Source organism: Leptodactylus fuscus, chromosome 6 (genome assembly GCF_031893055.1).
Source record: "Leptodactylus fuscus isolate aLepFus1 chromosome 6, aLepFus1.hap2, whole genome shotgun sequence".
Lineage (NCBI taxonomy): Eukaryota > Metazoa > Chordata > Amphibia > Anura > Leptodactylidae > Leptodactylus > Leptodactylus fuscus.
Genome location: NC_134270.1, coordinates 163133132 through 163156574, shown reverse-complemented (window position 1 = coordinate 163156574; position 23443 = coordinate 163133132). Strand labels below are relative to the sequence as shown.

Genomic DNA, 23443 nt, shown 5'->3' with positions numbered 1-23443 from the left:
ATACACAGCATCCCTGTAATGTGATAGACAGTATATAGCATACAGTAGTATATTATCAGGGGTCCAGCTATGGAGGTAACAATCACTACCGGGCCCTGGAGTCTCAGGGGGGCCAAGGCACAAAAAACACCAGTATATTAGATAGTACAAGGTAAGTGGGGGCCCATTCCATATTTGTACAGAAATCATGTAATGCAATATTTACAGCAATAATATGATATAATATAATATATGCAGTACCCATGTGACATAATATATGGTATTTAACACTCTTGTAATATATTATATATCATATAATATACAGTATATAGAAAACATGTAATATAATATATACAGCGCCCATGTAATATAATATAGTATACAGCACCCATGTAATATTTGTACAGCAACTATGTAATATAATATACCTAATATAGCAACTATATAATATTATATATACAGCAACATGTACTGGAATATACAGTAGTATATACAACATAGATGTAATATAATATACAGTATATAGCACCCATGTAATGTATTACACAGTATATAGGAAAAATGTAATATAACATATACACCACCCATGTAATATAATATACAGTATATAGTAACCATGTAATATAATATATACACCACCTATGTAATATAATATATAGTATGCTGCACCCATGTAATATATGTACAGCAACTATGTAATATAATATACTTATATAGCAACCATATAATATTATATATACAGCATGGATGTAATATAGTATATACAGCATAGATGTAATATAATATATAGTATATAGCAATCATGTAATATAATATATACAGCACCCATGTAATATAGTATACAGTAATCTAATATATACACCACCCATGTAATATATACAGCACCTATGTAATGTGATATGTACAGCACCCATGTAACATAATATATACAGTACCCATATAAAAAAAATATACAGTATACAGCTTCCTTATAGTATAAAATATACCCTCCAGCCATGAAATATACAATATATAGCACATATGTATGTAACCTATAAATATCACCGCCCCATATAACTTTTATTTATTATTAAAGTAGAATCATTCACAAAAAAAAAACAAATACAAAGACGACAAACACCAACACTGACCCGTCTAACCACTGCTAAACATGTGATGCAACAGGAATAATTATGCAGCCACGTAAACTACATGCCCTATACAAAAACAGAACACCCTTAAGGATTCCATACTGGAGCCCCAATATGTTGTCCTCACAAATCCAGATTTATCAGAGGACACATTACATGAGGATATGGTATGGGGGTCTAGGATATTACATCTATAAGTCCTTAACCTATGGACAGTGGACCAAATCATTACCGGGACACCAATGGATCAGATGCTGACGAAAGGCCATTATAGATGCACATGGGGAAGGGCAGTGTCCCTGGAAAAATCTAGAAGTGGCCCTATGTATAGGTGGGATTATTGACAGAGGACAGGGCCACCATGAGTAGGTATGGAAAGGGATGTTTGGGTAAAATTCCTTCAGCCATGAACTACATGGACTATAACATCACATTGTATTCTCACATACTATAGCCTTGTACAATAACCAATAAACTTTTACACCTACCAGCAGTAAATATGGTGTGATCCTGTGACTGCGCTACATGTGATGTGATATGTAGATGTTAGTACGGTATTATTATTCTCTCATCATACACATGATCTTATTGTGAGATATCACTGTCATCCCCCACTGTATATAAACATTACTGCTGCACCCAGATCCGTACATGACTCCTACATACAGGATCCCTGTACAGATCAGGTGTCACTCACATGTCTGCATACTCAGGTGCACAGGGGCCCTATAGGAAAAGGGACTATAAACATTACAGTACATAGAAAAGTCCATACAGACAGCAAGAGGTCTAAATAATATATATCCAGATAACTTATTTCACACCTTCAAGTTATCTTACCCTCCACCTCAGCAAAACTCACCAGTGGGGTTGAGCCGATCTTGAGATTTCAGGATCTATTTTAAAATTTGATTTTCCAGCCGATTGCGATCGTGAAATTTGCTCAATTGCCGATTCCGATCGCTCAATCCTAATTGTATATTATATATACAGTGGGGTTGAGCCAATCTTGAGATTTCAAAATCCAATTTCAGATCATTTTCCAGCAGAACCCGATTTGCTTGATTGCCGATCGGGACCTCGATCACTTAACCCTACTCACCAGAGACCAGATCCTGAGGTGGACACCAGGAGAGGTTTCTATAAACAGCTACATGAAGGATGGAGGAGCTGTGTCTACTCAATGATCGGGGAGGGTTACTTTCTCTGCATGAGGTCAATGGACATAGAGGACAAAGTGATTTTCATGATTTATACTTGATTCACATGCATACCTCCCAACAATCCTCCATTTAGCGGAACAGTCCAAGATTTTGGGTGCTGTCCCAGGACGCATGTCCTCACTTCAACTTTATATAAGTAAAGTTTAGTACCGAGAAGAACTGATGGAAGGTAAAGGGCAAAGGTCACGCCAAATATTGATGGTATTTACATTTATTTTGTGGGTGACCCCTGATCCCGTGTTGCGATAAATTTGCCCCAATTTACACCACAAGGTTTTGATACATTTTCCCCAATTCTCATTTTTGCAGGAAAATTTAGGATTTAATCCTAGTCCACAATTACATTAAGACGATGAATGAAGATGGCGTCCATATCAACAATGGCCATTCTGGCCTAAATAATCCCGACTGCGGCCTGGAGCCGGAACTGATCCAGAAACTCATCCAAAAGAGCCATGAAGCCAAAACCAAAGCCCACTGCCCCTATAGCAGGTTCAGAGTCGGGGCGGCGCTGCTCAGTCAGGACGGGAGGATTTTCCTGGGTAAATATGAAATTCGGCATCATTTGTCCCTGTAGAGTACGGGTCACTGGTCACCTCCATACTGGAGGTGCAGGGACCTGCAATGTGTACCATCTACCGTAGTGGTGCTGCGTACTCCGCTATACGGAGAGATGATGGATTTATTACATTACATCTGTGTAGGTGAAATATGGCGGCACCAGTTATGATGGGATTCCATTAGGGGGCGTGGTCTAATTTGCTACAAATGTGCAACCAATTTATAAAAGTAAGTGCGCCCCCTTTTTTGATTCAGTGTTCACACCACTCCAGGCATAGAGCGTCGCAGATTTACATACATCCAGATAATAGTTACCTGCATTTGGCCGACATTCGATAAATTTTGTGCCATTGCCCCAGTTTTTGTACCAGGAGGCAGAAAAAAAACATTGTGATGGGGAGTAAATCGTCATGTAATATTGTGTCACATCCATAACTCAACGGTGAGCAACCTTGTAGGAAGTGTCTGACATTGTGTCATATCCACTGTACAGGAGACATTGCACAACACAGGATTCTTGTAAGTATCCTGTAGACGTGTCCGTGCGAACGTCTCATAGTTCAGACACTTCTGAGACATTCCCCTTTTAATGCCAAGTATTTATGACACACAATCCTAAAGAGATCCCAAATGATCCAATAAAACGCCAGCCCTGGATGAAGGCTACGTGTGGTGACTAAATGTGATGCTGGGGATGTCACAGTACAGAGATAATACACACAGTGATGTCACAGTACAGAGATAATACATAGAGATGAGCGAACAGTGTTCTATCGAACACATGTTCGATCGGATATCAGGGTGTTCGCCATGTTCGAATCGAATCGAACACCACGTGGTAAAGTGCGCCAAAATTCGATTCCCCTCCCACCTTCCCTGGCGCCTTTTTTGCACCAATAACAGCGCAGGGGACGTGGGACAGGAACTACGACACTGGGGGCATTGAAAAAAATTGGAAAAAGTCATTGGCTGCCGAAATCAGGTGACCTCCATTTTAGACGAATAGTGGATTTCAAATCCGGGTCATATGAGAATGTGAACTTTGTGACTATGAGACAGGGATAGCTGTACAGGCAGGGATAGCTAGGGATAACCTTTATTTAGGGGGGAATGTTATTAAAAATAACTTTTTGGGGCTCTATCGGGTGTGTAATTGTGATTTTTGTGAGATAAACTTTTTCCCATAGGGATGCATTGGCCAGCGCTGATTGGCCGAATTCCGTACTCTGGCCAATCAGTGCTGGCCAATGCATTCTATTAGCTTGATGAAGCAGAGTGTGCACAAGGGTTCAAGCGCACCCTCGGCTCTGATGTAGCAGAGCCGAGGCTGCACAAGGGTTCAAGCGCACCCTCGGCTCTGATGTAGGAGAGCCGAGGGTGCACTTGAACCCTTGTGCACCCTCAGCTCTGCTACATCAGAGCCGAGGGTGCGCTTGAACCCTTGTGCACACTCTGCTTCATCAAGCTAATAGAATGCATTGGCCAGCGCTGATTGGCCAATGTATTCTATTAGCCTGATGAAGTAGAGCTGAATTCAGCACTGCTTCATCACGCCAATACAATGCATTAGCCAGTGCTGATTGGCCAGAGTACGGAATTCGGCCAATCAGCGCTGGCTCTGCTGGAGGAGGCGGAGTCTAAGATCGCTCCACACCAGTCTCCATTCAGGTCCGACCTTAGACTCCGCCTCCTCCAGCAGAGCCAGCGCTGATTGGCCGAATTCCGTACTCTGGCCAATCAGCACTGGCTAATGCATTGTATTGGCTTGATGAAGCAGTGCTGAATGTGTGTGCTTAGCACACACATTCAGCTCTACTTCATCGGGCTAATAGAATGCATTGGCCAATCAGCGCTGGCCAATGCATTCTATTAGCGTGAACTGAGTTTGCACAGGGGTTCTAGTGCACCCTCGGCTCTGCTACATCAGATTGCTACATCTGATGTAGCAGTGCCGAGTGTGCATCAGATGTGTAGTTGAGCAAAACTGACTCAGCACTGCTAAGTCTGCATTCGCATAGGAATGCATTGGCCAGCCTTCGGCCAATCAGCGCTGGCTCTGCCGGAGGAGGCGGAGTCTAAGGTCGGACCTGAATGGAGACTGGTGTGGAGCGATCTTAGACTCCGCCTCCTCCAGCAGAGCCAGCGCTGATTGGCCGAATTCCGTACTCTGGCCAATCAGCACTGGCTAATGCATTGTATTGGCTTGATGAAGCAGTGCTGAATGTGTGTGCTTAGCACACACATTCAGCTCTACTTCATCGGGCTAATAGAATGCATTGGCCAATCAGCGCTGGCCAATGCATTCTATTAGCGTGAACTGAGTTTGCACAGGGGTTCTAGTGCACCCTCGGCTCTGCTACATCAGATTGCTACATCTGATGTAGCAGTGCCGAGTGTGCATCAGATGTGTAGTTGAGCAAAACTGACTCAGCACTGCTAAGTCTGCATTCGCATAGGAATGCATTGGCCAGCCTTCGGCCAATCAGCGCTGGCTCTGCCGGAGGAGGCGGAGTCTAAGGTCGGACCTGAATGGAGACTGGTGTGGAGCTATCTTAGACTCCGCCTCCTCCAGCAGAGCCAGCGCTGATTGGTCGAGTTCCGTACTCTGGCCAATCAGCACTGGCCAATGCATTTCTATGGGGAAAAGTTAGCTTGCGAAAATCGCAAACTGACAGGGAGTTCCATGAAATAAAGTGACTTTTATGCCCCCAGACATGCTTCCCCTGCTGTCCCAGTGTCATTCCAGGGTGTTGGTATCATTTCCTGGGGTGTCATAGTGGACTTGGTGACCCTCCAGACACGAATTTGGGTTTCCCCCTTAACGAGTTTATGTTCCCCATAGACTATAATGGGGTTCGAAACCCATTCGAACACTCGAACAGTGAGCGGCTGTTCGAATCGAATTTCGAACCTCGAACATTTTAGTGTTCGCTCATCTCTAATAATACACACAGTGATGTCACAATACAGGGATAATACACACAGTGATGTCACAGTACAGAGATAATACACGCAGTGATGTCACAGTACAGGATAATACACACAGTGATGTCACAGTACAGAGATAATACACACAGTGATGTCACAGTACAGAGATAATACACACAGTGATGTCACAGTACAGAGATAATACACACAGTGATGTCACAGTACAGGGATAATACACACAGTGATGTCACAGTACAGGATAATACACACAGTGATGTCACAGTACAGAGATAATACACGCAGTGATGTCACAGTACAGGATAATACACACAGTGATGTCACAGTACAGAGATAATACACACAGTGATGTCACAGTACAGAGATAATACACACAGTGATGTCACAGTACAGGGATAATACACACAGTGATGTCACAGTACAGGATAATACACACAGTGATGTCACAGTACAGAGATAATACACACAGTGATGTCACAGTACAGGGATAATACACACAGTGATGTCACAGTACAGAGATAATACACACAGTGATGTCACAGTACAGAGATAATACACAGTGATGTCACAGTACAGGGATAATACACAGTGATGTCACAGGATAGGGATAATACACACAGTGATGTCACAGTACAGGGATAATACACACAGTGATTTCACAGTACAGGATAATACACACAGTGATGTCACAGTACAAGGATAATACACACAGTGATGTCACAGTACAGAGATAATACACACAGTGATGTCACAGTACAGGGATAATACACACAGTGATGTCACAGTACAGGGATAATACACACAGTGATGTCACAGTACAGAGATAATACACACAGTGATGTCACAGTACAGGATAATACACACAGTGATGTCACAGTACAGAGATAATACACACAGTGATGTCACAGTACAGGGATAATACACACAGTGATGTCACAGTACAGGGATAATACACACAGTGATGTCACAGTACAGAGATAATACACACAGTGATGTCACAGTACAGAGATAATACACAGTGATGTCACAGTACAGGGATAATACACAGTGATGTCACAGGATAGGGATAATACACACAGTGATGTCACAGTACAGAGATAATACACACAGTGATGTCACAGTACAGGGATAATACACACAGTGATGTCACAGTACAGGGATAATACACACAGTGATGTCACAGTACAGAGATAATACACACAGTGATGTCACAGTACAGAGATAATACACACAGTGATGTCACAATACAGAGATAATACACAGTGATGTCACAGTACAGGGATAATACACAGTGATGTCACAGGATAGGGATAATACACACAGTGATGTCACAGTACAGGATAATACACACAGTGATGTCACAGTACAGAGATAATACACACAGTGATGTCACAGTACAGAGATAATACACACAGTGATGTCACAGTACAGGGATAATACACACAGTGATGTCACAGTACAGAGATAATACACACAGTGATGTCACAGTACAGGGATAATACACACAGTGATGTCACAGTACAGGGATAATACACACAGTGATGTCACAGTACAGAGATAATACACACAGTGATGTCACAGTACAGGATAATACACACAGTGATGTCACAGTACAAGATAATACACACAGTGATGTCACAGTACAGGATAATAAACACAGTGATGTCACAGTACAGGGATAATACACACAGTGATGTCACAGTACAGAGATGATACACACAGTGATGTCACAGTACAGGGATAATACACACAGTGATGTCACAGTACAGGGACAATACACACAGTGATGTAACAGTACAGAGATAATACACACAGTGATGTCACAGTACAAGATAATACACACAGTGATGTCACAGTACAGGATAATAAACACAGTGATGTCACAGTACAGGGATAATACACACAGTGATGTCACAGTACAGAGATGATACACACAGTGATGTCACAGTACAGGGATAATACACAGTGATGTCACAGGATAGGGATAATACACACAGTGATGTCACAGTAAAGGGATAATACACACAGTGATTTCACAGTACAGGATAATACACACAGTGATGTCACAGTACAAGGATAATACACACAGTGATGTCACAGTACAGAGATAATACACACAGTGATGTCACAGTACAGGGATAATACACACAGTGATGTCACAGTACAGGGATAATACACACAGTGATGTCACAGTACAGAGATAATACACACAGTGATGTCACAGTACAGGATAATACACACAGTGATGTCACAGTACAGAGATAATACACACAGTGATGTCACAGTACAGGGATAATACACACAGTGATGTCACAGTACAGGGATAATACACACAGTGATGTCACAGTACAGAGATAATACACACAGTGATGTCACAGTACAGAGATAATACACAGTGATGTCACAGTACAGGGATAATACACAGTGATGTCACAGGATAGGGATAATACACACAGTGATGTCACAGTACAGAGATAATACACACAGTGATGTCACAGTACAGGGATAATACACACAGTGATGTCACAGTACAGGGATAATACACACAGTGATGTCACAGTACAGAGATAATACACACAGTGATGTCACAGTACAGAGATAATACACACAGTGATGTCACAATACAGAGATAATACACAGTGATGTCACAGTACAGGGATAATACACAGTGATGTCACAGGATAGGGATAATACACACAGTGATGTCACAGTACAGGATAATACACACAGTGATGTCACAGTACAGAGATAATACACACAGTGATGTCACAGTACAGAGATAATACACACAGTGATGTCACAGTACAGGGATAATACACACAGTGATGTCACAGTACAGAGATAATACACACAGTGATGTCACAGTACAGGGATAATACACACAGTGATGTCACAGTACAGGGATAATACACACAGTGATGTCACAGTACAGAGATAATACACACAGTGATGTCACAGTACAGGATAATACACACAGTGATGTCACAGTACAAGATAATACACACAGTGATGTCACAGTACAGGATAATAAACACAGTGATGTCACAGTACAGGGATAATACACACAGTGATGTCACAGTACAGAGATGATACACACAGTGATGTCACAGTACAGGGATAATACACACAGTGATGTCACAGTACAGGGACAATACACACAGTGATGTAACAGTACAGAGATAATACACACAGTGATGTCACAGTACAAGATAATACACACAGTGATGTCACAGTACAGGATAATAAACACAGTGATGTCACAGTACAGGGATAATACACACAGTGATGTCACAGTACAGAGATGATACACACAGTGATGTCACAGTACAGGGATAATACACACAGTGATGTCACAGTACAGGATAATACACACAGTGATGTAACAGTACAGGGATAATACACACAGTGATGTCACAGTACAGAGATAATACACACAGTGATGTCACAGTACAGAGATAATACACACAGTGATGTCACAGTACAGGGATAATACACACAGTGATGTCACAGTACAGGGACAATACACACAGTGATGTAACAGTACAGAGATAATACACACAGTGATGTCACAGTACAGGATAATACACACAGTGATGTCACAGTACAGAGATAATACACACAGTGATGTCACAGTACAGAGATAATACACACAGTGATGTCACAGTACAGGATAATACACACAGTGATGTCACAGTACAGAGATAATACACACAGTGATGTCACAGTACAGAGATAATACACACAGTCATGTCACAGTACAGGATAATACACACAGTGATGTCACAGTACAGAGATAATACACACAGTGATGTCACAGTACAGGATAATACACACAGTGATGTCACAGTACAGGGATAATACACACAGTGATGTCACAGTACATAGATAATACACACAGTGATGTCACAGTACAGAGATAATGCACACAGTGATGTCACAGTACAGAGATAATACACAGTGATGTCACAGTACAGGATAATACACACAGTGATGTCACAGTACAGAGATAATACACACAGTGATGTCACAGTACAGAGATAATACACACAGTGATGTCACAGTACAGGGATAATACACACAGTGATGTCACAGTACAGAGATAATACACACAGTGATGTCACAGTACAGAGATAATACACACAGTGATGTCACAGTACAGGGATAATACACACAGTGATGTCACAGTACAGAGATAATACACACAGTGATGTCACAGTACAGGATAATACACACAGTGATGTCACAGTACAGGGATAATACACACAGTGATGTCACAGTACAGAGATAATACACACAGTGATGTCACAGTACAGAGATAATACACACAGTCATGTCACAGTACAGGATAATACACACAGTGATGTCACAGTACAGAGATAATACACACAGTGATGTCACAGTACAGGATAATACACACAGTGATGTCACAGTACAGGGATAATACACACAGTTATGTCACAGTACAGGGATAATACACACAGTGATGTCACAGTACAGGATAATACACACAGTGATGTCACAGTACAGGGTTAATACACACAGTGATGTCACAGTACAGGGATAATACACACAGTGATGTCACAGTACAGGGATAATACACACAGTGATGTCACAGTACATGGATAATACACACAGTGATGTCACAGTACAGGGATAATACACACAATGATGTCACAGTACAGAGATGATACACACAGTGATGTCACAGTACAGGGATAATACACACAGTGATGTCACAGTACAGGGACAATACACACAGTGATGTAACAGTACAGAGATAATACACACAGTGATGTCACAGTACAGGGATAATACACACAATGATGTCACAGTACAGAGATAATACACACAGTGATGTCACAGTACAGAGATAATACACACAGTGATGTCACAGTACAGGGATAATACACACAGTGATGTCACAGTACAGGGACAATACACACAGTGATGTCACAGTACAGGGATAATACACACAGTGATGTCACAGTACAGAGATAATACACACGGTGATGTCACAGTACAGAGATAATACACACAGTGATGTCACAGTACAGAGATAATACACACAGTGATGTCACAGTACAGGATAATACACACAGTGATGTCACAGTACAGGGATAATACACACAGTGATGTCACAGTACAGGATAATACACACAGTGATGTCACAGTACAGAGATAATACACACAGTGATGTCACAGTACAGAGATAATACACACAGTGATGTCACAGTACAGGGATAATACACAGTGATGTCACAGGATAGGGATAATACACACAGTGATGTCACAGTACAGGGATAATACACACAGTGATTTCACAGTACAGGATAATACACACAGTGATGTCACAGTACAAGGATAATACACACAGTGATGTCACAGTACAGAGATAATACACACAGTGATGTCACAGTACAGGGATAATACACACAGTGATGTCACAGTACAGGGATAATACACACAGTGATGTCACAGTACAGAGATAATACACACAGTGATGTCACAGTACAGGATAATACACACAGTGATGTCACAGTACAGAGATAATACACACAGTGATGTCACAGTACAGGGATAATACACACAGTGATGTCACAGTACAGGGATAATACACACAGTGATGTCACAGTACAGAGATAATACACACAGTGATGTCACAGTACAGAGATAATACACAGTGATGTCACAGTACAGGGATAATACACAGTGATGTCACAGGATAGGGATAATACACACAGTGATGTCACAGTACAGAGATAATACACACAGTGATGTCACAGTACAGGGATAATACACACAGTGATGTCACAGTACAGGGATAATACACACAGTGATGTCACAGTACAGAGATAATACACACAGTGATGTCACAGTACAGGGATAATACACACAGTGATGTCACAGTACAGAGATAATACACACAGTGATGTCACAATACAGAGATAATACACAGTGATGTCACAGTACAGGGATAATACACAGTGATGTCACAGGATAGGGATAATACACACAGTGATGTCACAGTACAGGATAATACACACAGTGATGTCACAGTACAGAGATAATACACACAGTGATGTCACAGTACAGAGATAATACACACAGTGATGTCACAGTACAGGGATAATACACACAGTGATGTCACAGTACAGAGATAATACACACAGTGATGTCACAGTACAGGGATAATACACACAGTGATGTCACAGTACAGGGATAATACACACAGTGATGTCACAGTACAGAGATAATACACACAGTGATGTCACAGTACAGGATAATACACACAGTGATGTCACAGTACAAGATAATACACACAGTGATGTCACAGTACAGGATAATAAACACAGTGATGTCACAGTACAGGGATAATACACACAGTGATGTCACAGTACAGAGATGATACACACAGTGATGTCACAGTACAGGGATAATACACACAGTGATGTCACAGTACAGGGACAATACACACAGTGATGTAACAGTACAGAGATAATACACACAGTGATGTCACAGTACAAGATAATACACACAGTGATGTCACAGTACAGGATAATAAACACAGTGATGTCACAGTACAGGGATAATACACACAGTGATGTCACAGTACAGAGATGATACACACAGTGATGTCACAGTACAGGGATAATACACAGTGATGTCACAGGATAGGGATAATACACACAGTGATGTCACAGTACAGGGATAATACACACAGTGATTTCACAGTACAGGATAATACACACAGTGATGTCACAGTACAAGGATAATACACACAGTGATGTCACAGTACAGAGATAATACACACAGTGATGTCACAGTACAGGGATAATACACACAGTGATGTCACAGTACAGGGATAATACACACAGTGATGTCACAGTACAGAGATAATACACACAGTGATGTCACAGTACAGGATAATACACACAGTGATGTCACAGTACAGAGATAATACACACAGTGATGTCACAGTACAGGGATAATACACACAGTGATGTCACAGTACAGGGATAATACACACAGTGATGTCACAGTACAGAGATAATACACACAGTGATGTCACAGTACAGAGATAATACACAGTGATGTCACAGTACAGGGATAATACACAGTGATGTCACAGGATAGGGATAATACACACAGTGATGTCACAGTACAGAGATAATACACACAGTGATGTCACAGTACAGGGATAATACACACAGTGATGTCACAGTACAGGGATAATACACACAGTGATGTCACAGTACAGAGATAATACACACAGTGATGTCACAGTACAGAGATAATACACACAGTGATGTCACAATACAGAGATAATACACAGTGATGTCACAGTACAGGGATAATACACAGTGATGTCACAGGATAGGGATAATACACACAGTGATGTCACAGTACAGGATAATACACACAGTGATGTCACAGTACAGAGATAATACACACAGTGATGTCACAGTACAGAGATAATACACACAGTGATGTCACAGTACAGGGATAATACACACAGTGATGTCACAGTACAGAGATAATACACACAGTGATGTCACAGTACAGGGATAATACACACAGTGATGTCACAGTACAGGGATAATACACACAGTGATGTCACAGTACAGAGATAATACACACAGTGATGTCACAGTACAGGATAATACACACAGTGATGTCACAGTACAAGATAATACACACAGTGATGTCACAGTACAGGATAATAAACACAGTGATGTCACAGTACAGGGATAATACACACAGTGATGTCACAGTACAGAGATGATACACACAGTGATGTCACAGTACAGGGATAATACACACAGTGATGTCACAGTACAGGGACAATACACACAGTGATGTAACAGTACAGAGATAATACACACAGTGATGTCACAGTACAAGATAATACACACAGTGATGTCACAGTACAGGATAATAAACACAGTGATGTCACAGTACAGGGATAATACACACAGTGATGTCACAGTACAGAGATGATACACACAGTGATGTCACAGTACAGGGATAATACACACAGTGATGTCACAGTACAGGATAATACACACAGTGATGTAACAGTACAGGGATAATACACACAGTGATGTCACAGTACAGAGATAATACACACAGTGATGTCACAGTACAGAGATAATACACACAGTGATGTCACAGTACAGGGATAATACACACAGTGATGTCACAGTACAGGGACAATACACACAGTGATGTAACAGTACAGAGATAATACACACAGTGATGTCACAGTACAGGATAATACACACAGTGATGTCACAGTACAGAGATAATACACACAGTGATGTCACAGTACAGAGATAATACACACAGTGATGTCACAGTACAGGATAATACACACAGTGATGTCACAGTACAGAGATAATACACACAGTGATGTCACAGTACAGAGATAATACACACAGTCATGTCACAGTACAGGATAATACACACAGTGATGTCACAGTACAGAGATAATACACACAGTGATGTCACAGTACAGGATAATACACACAGTGATGTCACAGTACAGGGATAATACACACAGTGATGTCACAGTACATAGATAATACACACAGTGATGTCACAGTACAGAGATAATGCACACAGTGATGTCACAGTACAGAGATAATACACAGTGATGTCACAGTACAGGATAATACACACAGTGATGTCACAGTACAGAGATAATACACACAGTGATGTCACAGTACAGAGATAATACACACAGTGATGTCACAGTACAGGGATAATACACACAGTGATGTCACAGTACAGAGATAATACACACAGTGATGTCACAGTACAGAGATAATACACACAGTGATGTCACAGTACAGGGATAATACACACAGTGATGTCACAGTACAGAGATAATACACACAGTGATGTCACAGTACAGGATAATACACACAGTGATGTCACAGTACAGGGATAATACACACAGTGATGTCACAGTACAGAGATAATACACACAGTGATGTCACAGTACAGAGATAATACACACAGTCATGTCACAGTACAGGATAATACACACAGTGATGTCACAGTACAGAGATAATACACACAGTGATGTCACAGTACAGGATAATACACACAGTGATGTCACAGTACAGGGATAATACACACAGTTATGTCACAGTACAGGGATAATACACACAGTGATGTCACAGTACAGGATAATACACACAGTGATGTCACAGTACAGGGTTAATACACACAGTGATGTCACAGTACAGGGATAATACACACAGTGATGTCACAGTACAGGGATAATACACACAGTGATGTCACAGTACATGGATAATACACACAGTGATGTCACAGTACAGGGATAATACACACAATGATGTCACAGTACAGAGATGATACACACAGTGATGTCACAGTACAGGGATAATACACACAGTGATGTCACAGTACAGGGACAATACACACAGTGATGTAACAGTACAGAGATAATACACACAGTGATGTCACAGTACAGGGATAATACACACAATGATGTCACAGTACAGAGATAATACACACAGTGATGTCACAGTACAGAGATAATACACACAGTGATGTCACAGTACAGGGATAATACACACAGTGATGTCACAGTACAGGGACAATACACACAGTGATGTCACAGTACAGGGATAATACACACAGTGATGTCACAGTACAGAGATAATACACACGGTGATGTCACAGTACAGAGATAATACACACAGTGATGTCACAGTACAGAGATAATACACACAGTGATGTCACAGTACAGGATAATACACACAGTGATGTCACAGTACAGGGATAATACACACAGTGATGTCACAGTACAGGATAATACACACAGTGATGTCACAGTACAGAGATAATACACACAGTGATGTCACAGTACAGAGATAATACACACAGTGATGTCACAGTACAGGATAATACACACAGTGATGTCACAGTACAGGGATAATACACACAGTGATGTCACAGTACAGAGATAATACACACAGTGATGTCACAGTACAGAGATAATGCACACAGTGATGTCACAGTACAGAGATAATACACAGTGATGTCACAGTACAGGATAATACACACAGTGATGTCACAGTACAGAGATAATACACACAGTTATGTCACAGTACAGGGATAATACACACAGTGATGTCACAGTACAGGGATAATACACACAGTGATGTCACAGTACAGAGATAATACACACAGTGATGTCACAGTACAGGGATAATACACACAGTGATGTCACAGTACAGGATAATACACACAGTGATGTCACAGTACAGGGTTAATACACACAGTGATGTCACAGTACAGGGATAATACACACAGTGATGTCAAAGTACAGAGATAATACACACAGTGATGTCACAGTACAGGGATAATACACACAGTGATGTCACAGTACAGGATAATACACACAGTGATGTCACAGTACAGGGATAATACACACAGTGATGTCACAGTACAGGGTTAATACACACAGTGATGTCACAGTACAGGGATAATACACACAGTGATGTCACAGTACAGGGATAATACACACAGTGATGTCACAGTACAGGGATAATACACACAGTGATGTCACAGTACAGGGTTAATACACACAGTGATGTCACAGTACAGGGATAATACACACAGTGATGTCACAGGTTGTCCTCATAGTGACAAACTTTCTCTTTTTGATGACAATGACTGAGAGATTGTCAGATCCTCTTCTCTTTTAGTCTTGCAGTCTAGTCTAGCCGTTCCTGCTCATATCTGACACCAGCTATATCTGCTCAATTTTATAGGTTGCAATATTGAGAATGCCTGTTACACTCTGGGGATCTGCGCAGAACGTACCGCCATTCAGACGGCTGTGTCCGAGGGCTCCAAGAAGTTCACGGCCATAGCTATAGCCAGGTAGGTGAGAACCAGGTATATGGGAAAAATTCTCTCCAGCAGGTTCCAGTATGGTGCTGTCTTCTTCTTCCTTGCCAACTCTGCACACCCTGTCTCTAGTTGTTTGGCCGTCAGTGCCAACTGTAAATCTGTCATTCTATTCAAGAACCAGGAGGCCCAGGATGAACATGACCTTGATCACACATGATATACCTAGGTCAGAAAGAGTACCAGGTCACACCAAGGAGACATCACTGTGAGGTATACAGGAACGTTTTAGGACTTATTGTATCATGCATGGTCTGCTTAGAATTCTGGGTAAGGAATATGCAAATAAGATGGTGAAACAGAGGAACTTTTTCTAGCGCCACCTTTTGGAAGGGAAAGGTATCTGTGCACACCAGTGTTTTCCAGCAGCACAACACCCCCATAACTTAGAGGACAAGGTGACCGCAACAGATCCAGCTCAAGGTCTCTATAAAGTTAACAAACCACATCGTAAATTTTTTAATGCAGAATCGGGATATTTTTGCCACTTAAGGTGTATGAATCGGAGCACGTGAAGATTTTATGGATATTTTAACAAAAAGCTTGGTCACATTATTACCTTGTCACTACAGCTTGTTAACCCCTTACCTCCTACCTCTCTGCCACTCCCGGGCATACTGTACATTGCTGTAAAGGTTTTATTACCTTATGGTATTCCTATTAAGGCTATGTTCACACACTGCAGTTTTTCATCTACACTATGTGATCAAAAGTATCCGGACACCCGGCTGAAAATGACTTACAAGTTGGTGGCGCCCTCCATCAGTAATGCTGGATACAATATGGTGTTGGCCCACCCTTAGCCTTGACGACAGCTTCCACTCTTGCAGGCATACGTTCAATCAGGTGCTGGAAGGTTTCTTGGGGAATGGCCGCCCATTCTTCACAGAGTGCTGCACTGAGGAGAGGTATCGATGTAGGTCTGTGAGGCCTAGCATGAAGTCGGCGTTCCAAAACATCCCAAAGGTGTTCTATAGGATTCAAGTCAGGACTGTGTGCAGGCCAGTCCATTACAGAGATGTTATTGTGGTGTAACCACTCCGCCACAGGCCGCGCAGTATGAACAGGTGCTCCATCGTGTTGTAAGATGCAATCGCCATCCCCGAATTGCTCTTCAACAGTGGGAAGCAAGAAGGTGTTTAAAACATCAATGTAGGCCTGTGCTGTGATAGTGCCACACAAAACAACAAGCTGTGCAAGTCCCCTCCATGAAAAACACCACCACATCATAACACCACTGCCTCCGAATTTTACTTTTGGCACTACATGCGCTGGCAGATGACGTTCACCGGGCATTCGCCATACCCACACCCTGCCATCGGATCACCACATTGTGTACCGTTATTCGTCACTCCACACAACCTTTTTCCACTGTTCAGTCGTCCAGTGTTTACGCTCCTTACACCAAGCGAGGCGTCGTTTGGCATTGACCTGCGTGATGTGTGGCACCCAATCACCTGACTACACTCGAAGTCTGTGAGTTCCGCGGAGCGCCCCATTCTGCTCTCTCACCATGTCTAATGTCTACTGAGGTCGCTGATATGGAGGACCTGGCAGTAGGGGGCAGCACAATGCACCTTATATGAAAAACGTATGTTTTTGGGGGTGTCTGGATACTTTTGATCACATAGTGTAGCTGGTGCCTGAAACAAATGCACAACAAACCTCATCTACACACTGCAGAATATCTGCTTAGAATACAGATTTTTTTTGTGTGTTTGAACATACCCTGGGGGTGCACATACTTTTACCACTCACAGATATGTGATATCGGATCGTTTTCTTCTATAAATAAATTACCAAATTGAATATTTTTCACTTATTTGTTCAATTTGGTTCTATTTATCTACTTTTAGGACTTGGGTCAAAATTATGCAGAAATATAGAAAATGCTGAAGGGTTCACAAACTTTCAAGCACACTGTAGTATCACAACTGATTAAGGGTGGGAGGGGACAATTTTATAGCGAAATTTACTCGTATGACATTTGAGTGTCACCCGTCCACCATTGACTTCAATGAGGGTTCCATTCCGCTAACGTATCTATCTGTGAATAAAAACCCATAGACACAAGTACATAGAAAATTATATTGTAACCTGTGAGATTGAATACATACTGTGCAGAAAAACAATCCCTCCCCTCTGCATTCATTGTGGGAAGAGACCAGCCCCTCCTCTTTCTACTCACTGTGAAGCCTTCCTGCTTTTTAATAGTATCTATTTACGGAACTTCCCTGGTACCGGAATACACTGCAAATTACGTAGAAGGGAGACACCTAGTGGTAACTTTAGAGAGGTTTTTCAGCCACATTTTTAGTTAGGCTCCATTCACACGGAGTAACGCCAGGCGTTTTTTGTGTGTATTTTGTGTGTATTTTTACAGCAGTAAAAAGCAGTCTCCATTGAGTTCTATAGTAAAATACGCCTGTATTTTTACGTCCGTAATTTTACGGACGTAAAATTACGGACGTAAAATTACAGACGTAAAAAAACGCCAGCGTTTTACTATAGAACTCAATGGAGACTGCTTTTTACTTCTGTAAAAATACACACAAAATACACACAAAAAACGCCTGGCGTTACTCCGTGTGAATGGAGCCTTAAAGTGCATTACACTTTAGTCCAGAATGACATGCTATATGTAATAAGACAACGTTGTCTGAAAAGATAGTGATTGTATAAAGTGGCTTACACATCAGATAGCTGTTCCTCCTGACTCCCCATGGAAAAAATTGGATTGCATTCACCTGTAATCCGCTCTTCAGCCTGTAAATGGCAGATAAATGGGGAACAATAGGAGAAACTTTTTGGGTCTTTTTGTGATTTATAAGAGTCTGACATGCTGTTAATGATTGCAGCGAGCGGAGGACAAGCCACAGACCTGACCCCGCAGATTAATGATTGATACCTGATCTTCTGCCACATATGATTTAACACTTACTCTTCAGTTACTTATTACCTGGGAGTATATTATGGATCATATGCTTATCTATTATATCTATTATAAGTAAAAAAAAATCCAACTATTAACATAAGTTCATATACATGAATGGCCCCTATGAACACATTGAATTGCTTCCTATTCACCAAGTGCAGGAAACGTAAGGCCTAATATTGGTCTTTTAGTATATGAGTGCTTTATGGCTGCTGCAATCAAGTTGGATTTTTTTCTGTACCCCCTCCCATTCTTGAGCAACGAGTGTTAGTTCTGTTGCCTGATATGCTCTTTAGGCTCTCTACTGTCATGTGGGCGGTGTCAGGTGGGAGCAAACAATGGGGTCCTGCCTAGCACTGCCCACCGACTGTACAGCCTAAATAGCATATGAGGCACCAAAACTAACTGCACTGATTGCTCAGGAATAGTGAGGGCTAAAGAAAAATGCCATCTGTGTCCCTAGTGGCCAGTGTGAAAACTGCAAGTTATTATTTTTGGTGTGGATTATGTCAGTAATAGCTTTGTCACACTTTTCTCTTGCAGTGATGTGGAGGAAGAATACATAACTCCGTGTGGAGCCTGCCGACAGGTCATGAGAGAGGTGCGAGGGTTAATTATTTATCAATTAACTGAATGATCAACCGACCATACACAGAACAATGTCACCTCAATCTGATGGCGGTGTAGTTCTCATTACAGGGGGGACTTCAGGGTACTAAAGGTTTATATACACCTACCCTTCAGGGCATACAGTATACATACACCTACCTTCCAGGGAGTGTATATATATATATATATATATATATATATATATATATACTGTACACCTATATTTATGTATGCTTTCTTCACTCATGGTTTTTTGCTTTTCTGTGTGCAAGACTTTCTTCTTCCATTACAAAAGTAAACAAACACGATGTCATGTCATGTTCCTTACATTAGCATCAATAGGAAAGGACATGGATGACAGCAGCAGAGATTAACCCCTTTCCTCCACACACATTTTTCAACTCCCCGCCTTCCAAAACCCATAACTTTTTTTTTTTTTTTTACATTAAGAGAGCACTTAATTTTTGTGGGACAAATTGCACTTCGTAATGTTACCACTAGAGATGAGCGAGTACTGTTGAGATCAGCCGATCCGAACAGCACGCTCCATAGAAATGAATGGATGCACCTGGTACTTCCGCTTTGATGGCGGCCGGCCGCTTAACCCCCCGTGTGCCGGCTACGTCCATTCATTTCTATGCGAGCGTGCTGTTCGGATCGGCTGATCCAAACAATACTCGCTCATCTCTATTAGTGACCATATAATATTCCATATAATATACAGTGAGGCTAGAAAAGAATTCATAATGGGGTGAAATTGGTAAAAAAACTTCATTTTATGCAACTTTCTTATGGGCTTTGTTTTTACGGCGTTTAATGTGCAACCAAAAAGACATGTCACCTGCATTCTGTGGGCCGGTACATTTCCAGTGATACCTGCTAGCAGAGAAAAATAAGCAACATGACCTTTCTTCAGGTGTTTTCCGCCTGAAGAAAGCAATAGAAGTGAATGGGAGGCGAAAACCGCACGTTTTTTTCCGCGCTGTGTTTTGCAAAAATAAGCGACGCACTTTTTAAAAAAAAAAAAAAACATGTGGAAAAATAGATAGGGAGATCTATGATACACAGCCTTCCACTGTCAGAAGGGAGATGATCCCTATGATACACAGCCTTCCACTGTCAGAAGGGAGATGATCCCTATGATACACAGCCTTCCACTGTCAGAAGGGAGATGATCCCTATGATACACAGCCTTCCACTGTCAGAAGGGAAATGATCCCTATGATACACAGCCTTCCACTGTCAGAAGGGAGATGATCCCTATGATACACAGCCTTCCACTGTCAGAAGGGAGATGATCCCTTTAGTGACAAACATAGCAGTTGTCCAGTAGCTTATAGGAGAGATTTTGTGGGGAAGGCTGTGGGATAACAGGGAAATTGCTATATGGAGGGCGCCGGCAGTGTAGGGGGGTGATGGGAAGCTTGTGTGTGCTGACATGGTGTGGGTAAGTCTTCTTGGAGGTCTGGGCCAGTTAGAGAAGGAAAGAGAAATGTAAATGCTGCTAAAATGTATGTAAGGGACACGGCTTATGGTTATGAGGAGAAGTTGCACAGGGGAGGCCCAAGATGAGCTTTTAGTTACTCCCTGATATGACAATTCCTTTAAGATGAACGTTCTCATCTCCTCTTACTAAATTCCGTGTCTTATTTTTGCAGTTTGGCTCTGAGTGGCAGATCTTCCTCACCAAGCCAAACGGCTCCTACGTCTTAAAGACTCTTCACCAGCTCCTGCCGATGTCCTTCGGACCTGAGAACTTGACTGTGACATAAAATGAATCTTCCCCAGATGTATATTATTTATTGAATACAGCACGGATAGCAGAGGATGACGGACCCTGAGAACCCCAAAATACAGCGATGAGAATACCTCCGTCTGGGGTACAGGACAGCTCTCGGCCATTAACGTTCCCTCCAACTGCATCCCTGAGCATGTGGTTGGAACACAACTTTCCTAGAGTTCTGAATGACATCTGACTAAATGTGCAACAATACATCCTCATCATCTATATTTATGTTATTAGACTGATTAGCCATTCAGGAGTCTGGAAAAGCTGAGTGACAGCCCCAGTGGAAGAATTAACAACGGCCATCAGAAATATTCGAGTGAGCTGAACAGACATTTTTAAACCTCTGATAGGAGACGATGCGTCCTGGACTGATAGTTACTGATGATTTTTATTATTTCAGGCACTTGTATGATATAATCCGTCATCTCTAGTGTGAACTTATACTGATAAATAAATCTTATATAACTCTGGTCTGAGCAGCGTTCTCAAATACTCTACTCACAACCAAATCTGACATTATAAATGGATGATCGCCAAGGTCGCCCTCCCATCCACAGGTAGCTAGGTCATTGGTTATGGAGCTAGAAGTCATGTAGAGGGTCATCAGACAACTTCGAGGTCACCGCGGGTTGTAATATCCTATCCTATCCTCATCCTATTATAGTTTGGATGTTTGTTCCTCAATCACACAAAAACTGCTCAATGGATTAGCCTGAAATTTGGCACAAACGATTGAAACCCCGAATCAAACATAGACTACTTTTTATGCTGGTACATGACATCACTTCAGGACCGCTAGGACCAAATTTATGTTCAGACTATGCTTAAGGACCTTTGATGATGTCATCACAGGTCCTTGAGCCGCCCTCTGATAGGATCACACTATTTTGTGGGCAGAGCTACATGCAAATGTGTGGGTGGAGCTATATAGGATGAAACCGGGCACAGGGCAAGCTGCAGAAAATGTCGTCTCATGTGCGGACAGAAGAGTAGCGATCATGCAGCCTTCTTTGGGGGCACGAACAGTGGATCGGGAGTACCGTTTCGGTGAATACGCGGGGGGGGGGGGAATGGGCCAATGTTCGGCAACATCCGTTTAGCCATCTCACCCACAACAGGTGGTGGACGCAGAGCTAGATGGACAAATTGGGGCACAGCTGAAGCGCAGCACAGTATGACCACCATATGCACACATGTACATACATCTGCGTATGTTCTGCATCGGCAGTGATGTAGCAGAGCCGAGACGCAGCCCCAGGCGGATGATCGCCACCAGCAAATGCAGTAGTCTCCTGTCTGGGCGGGAGAGTAGCAAACACGCAGTCTT

The 23443-nt window shown here is 41.9% G+C and overlaps 1 protein-coding gene across 1 annotated transcript; it reads left to right on the top strand.

The window, feature by feature from the left end:
* The first annotated feature begins 2646 nt into the window (after positions 1-2646).
* CDA (cytidine deaminase) lies at positions 2647-22319 on the top strand. Its single transcript, XM_075277891.1, has 4 exons — positions 2647-2874; positions 16645-16756; positions 20262-20319; positions 21986-22319. Exons 1-4 carry the CDS (start codon positions 2685-2687, stop codon positions 22097-22099), a joined length of 474 nt encoding a protein of 157 aa, XP_075133992.1. The 5' UTR covers positions 2647-2684; the 3' UTR covers positions 22100-22319.
* The last annotated feature ends 1124 nt before the right edge of the window (positions 22320-23443 follow it).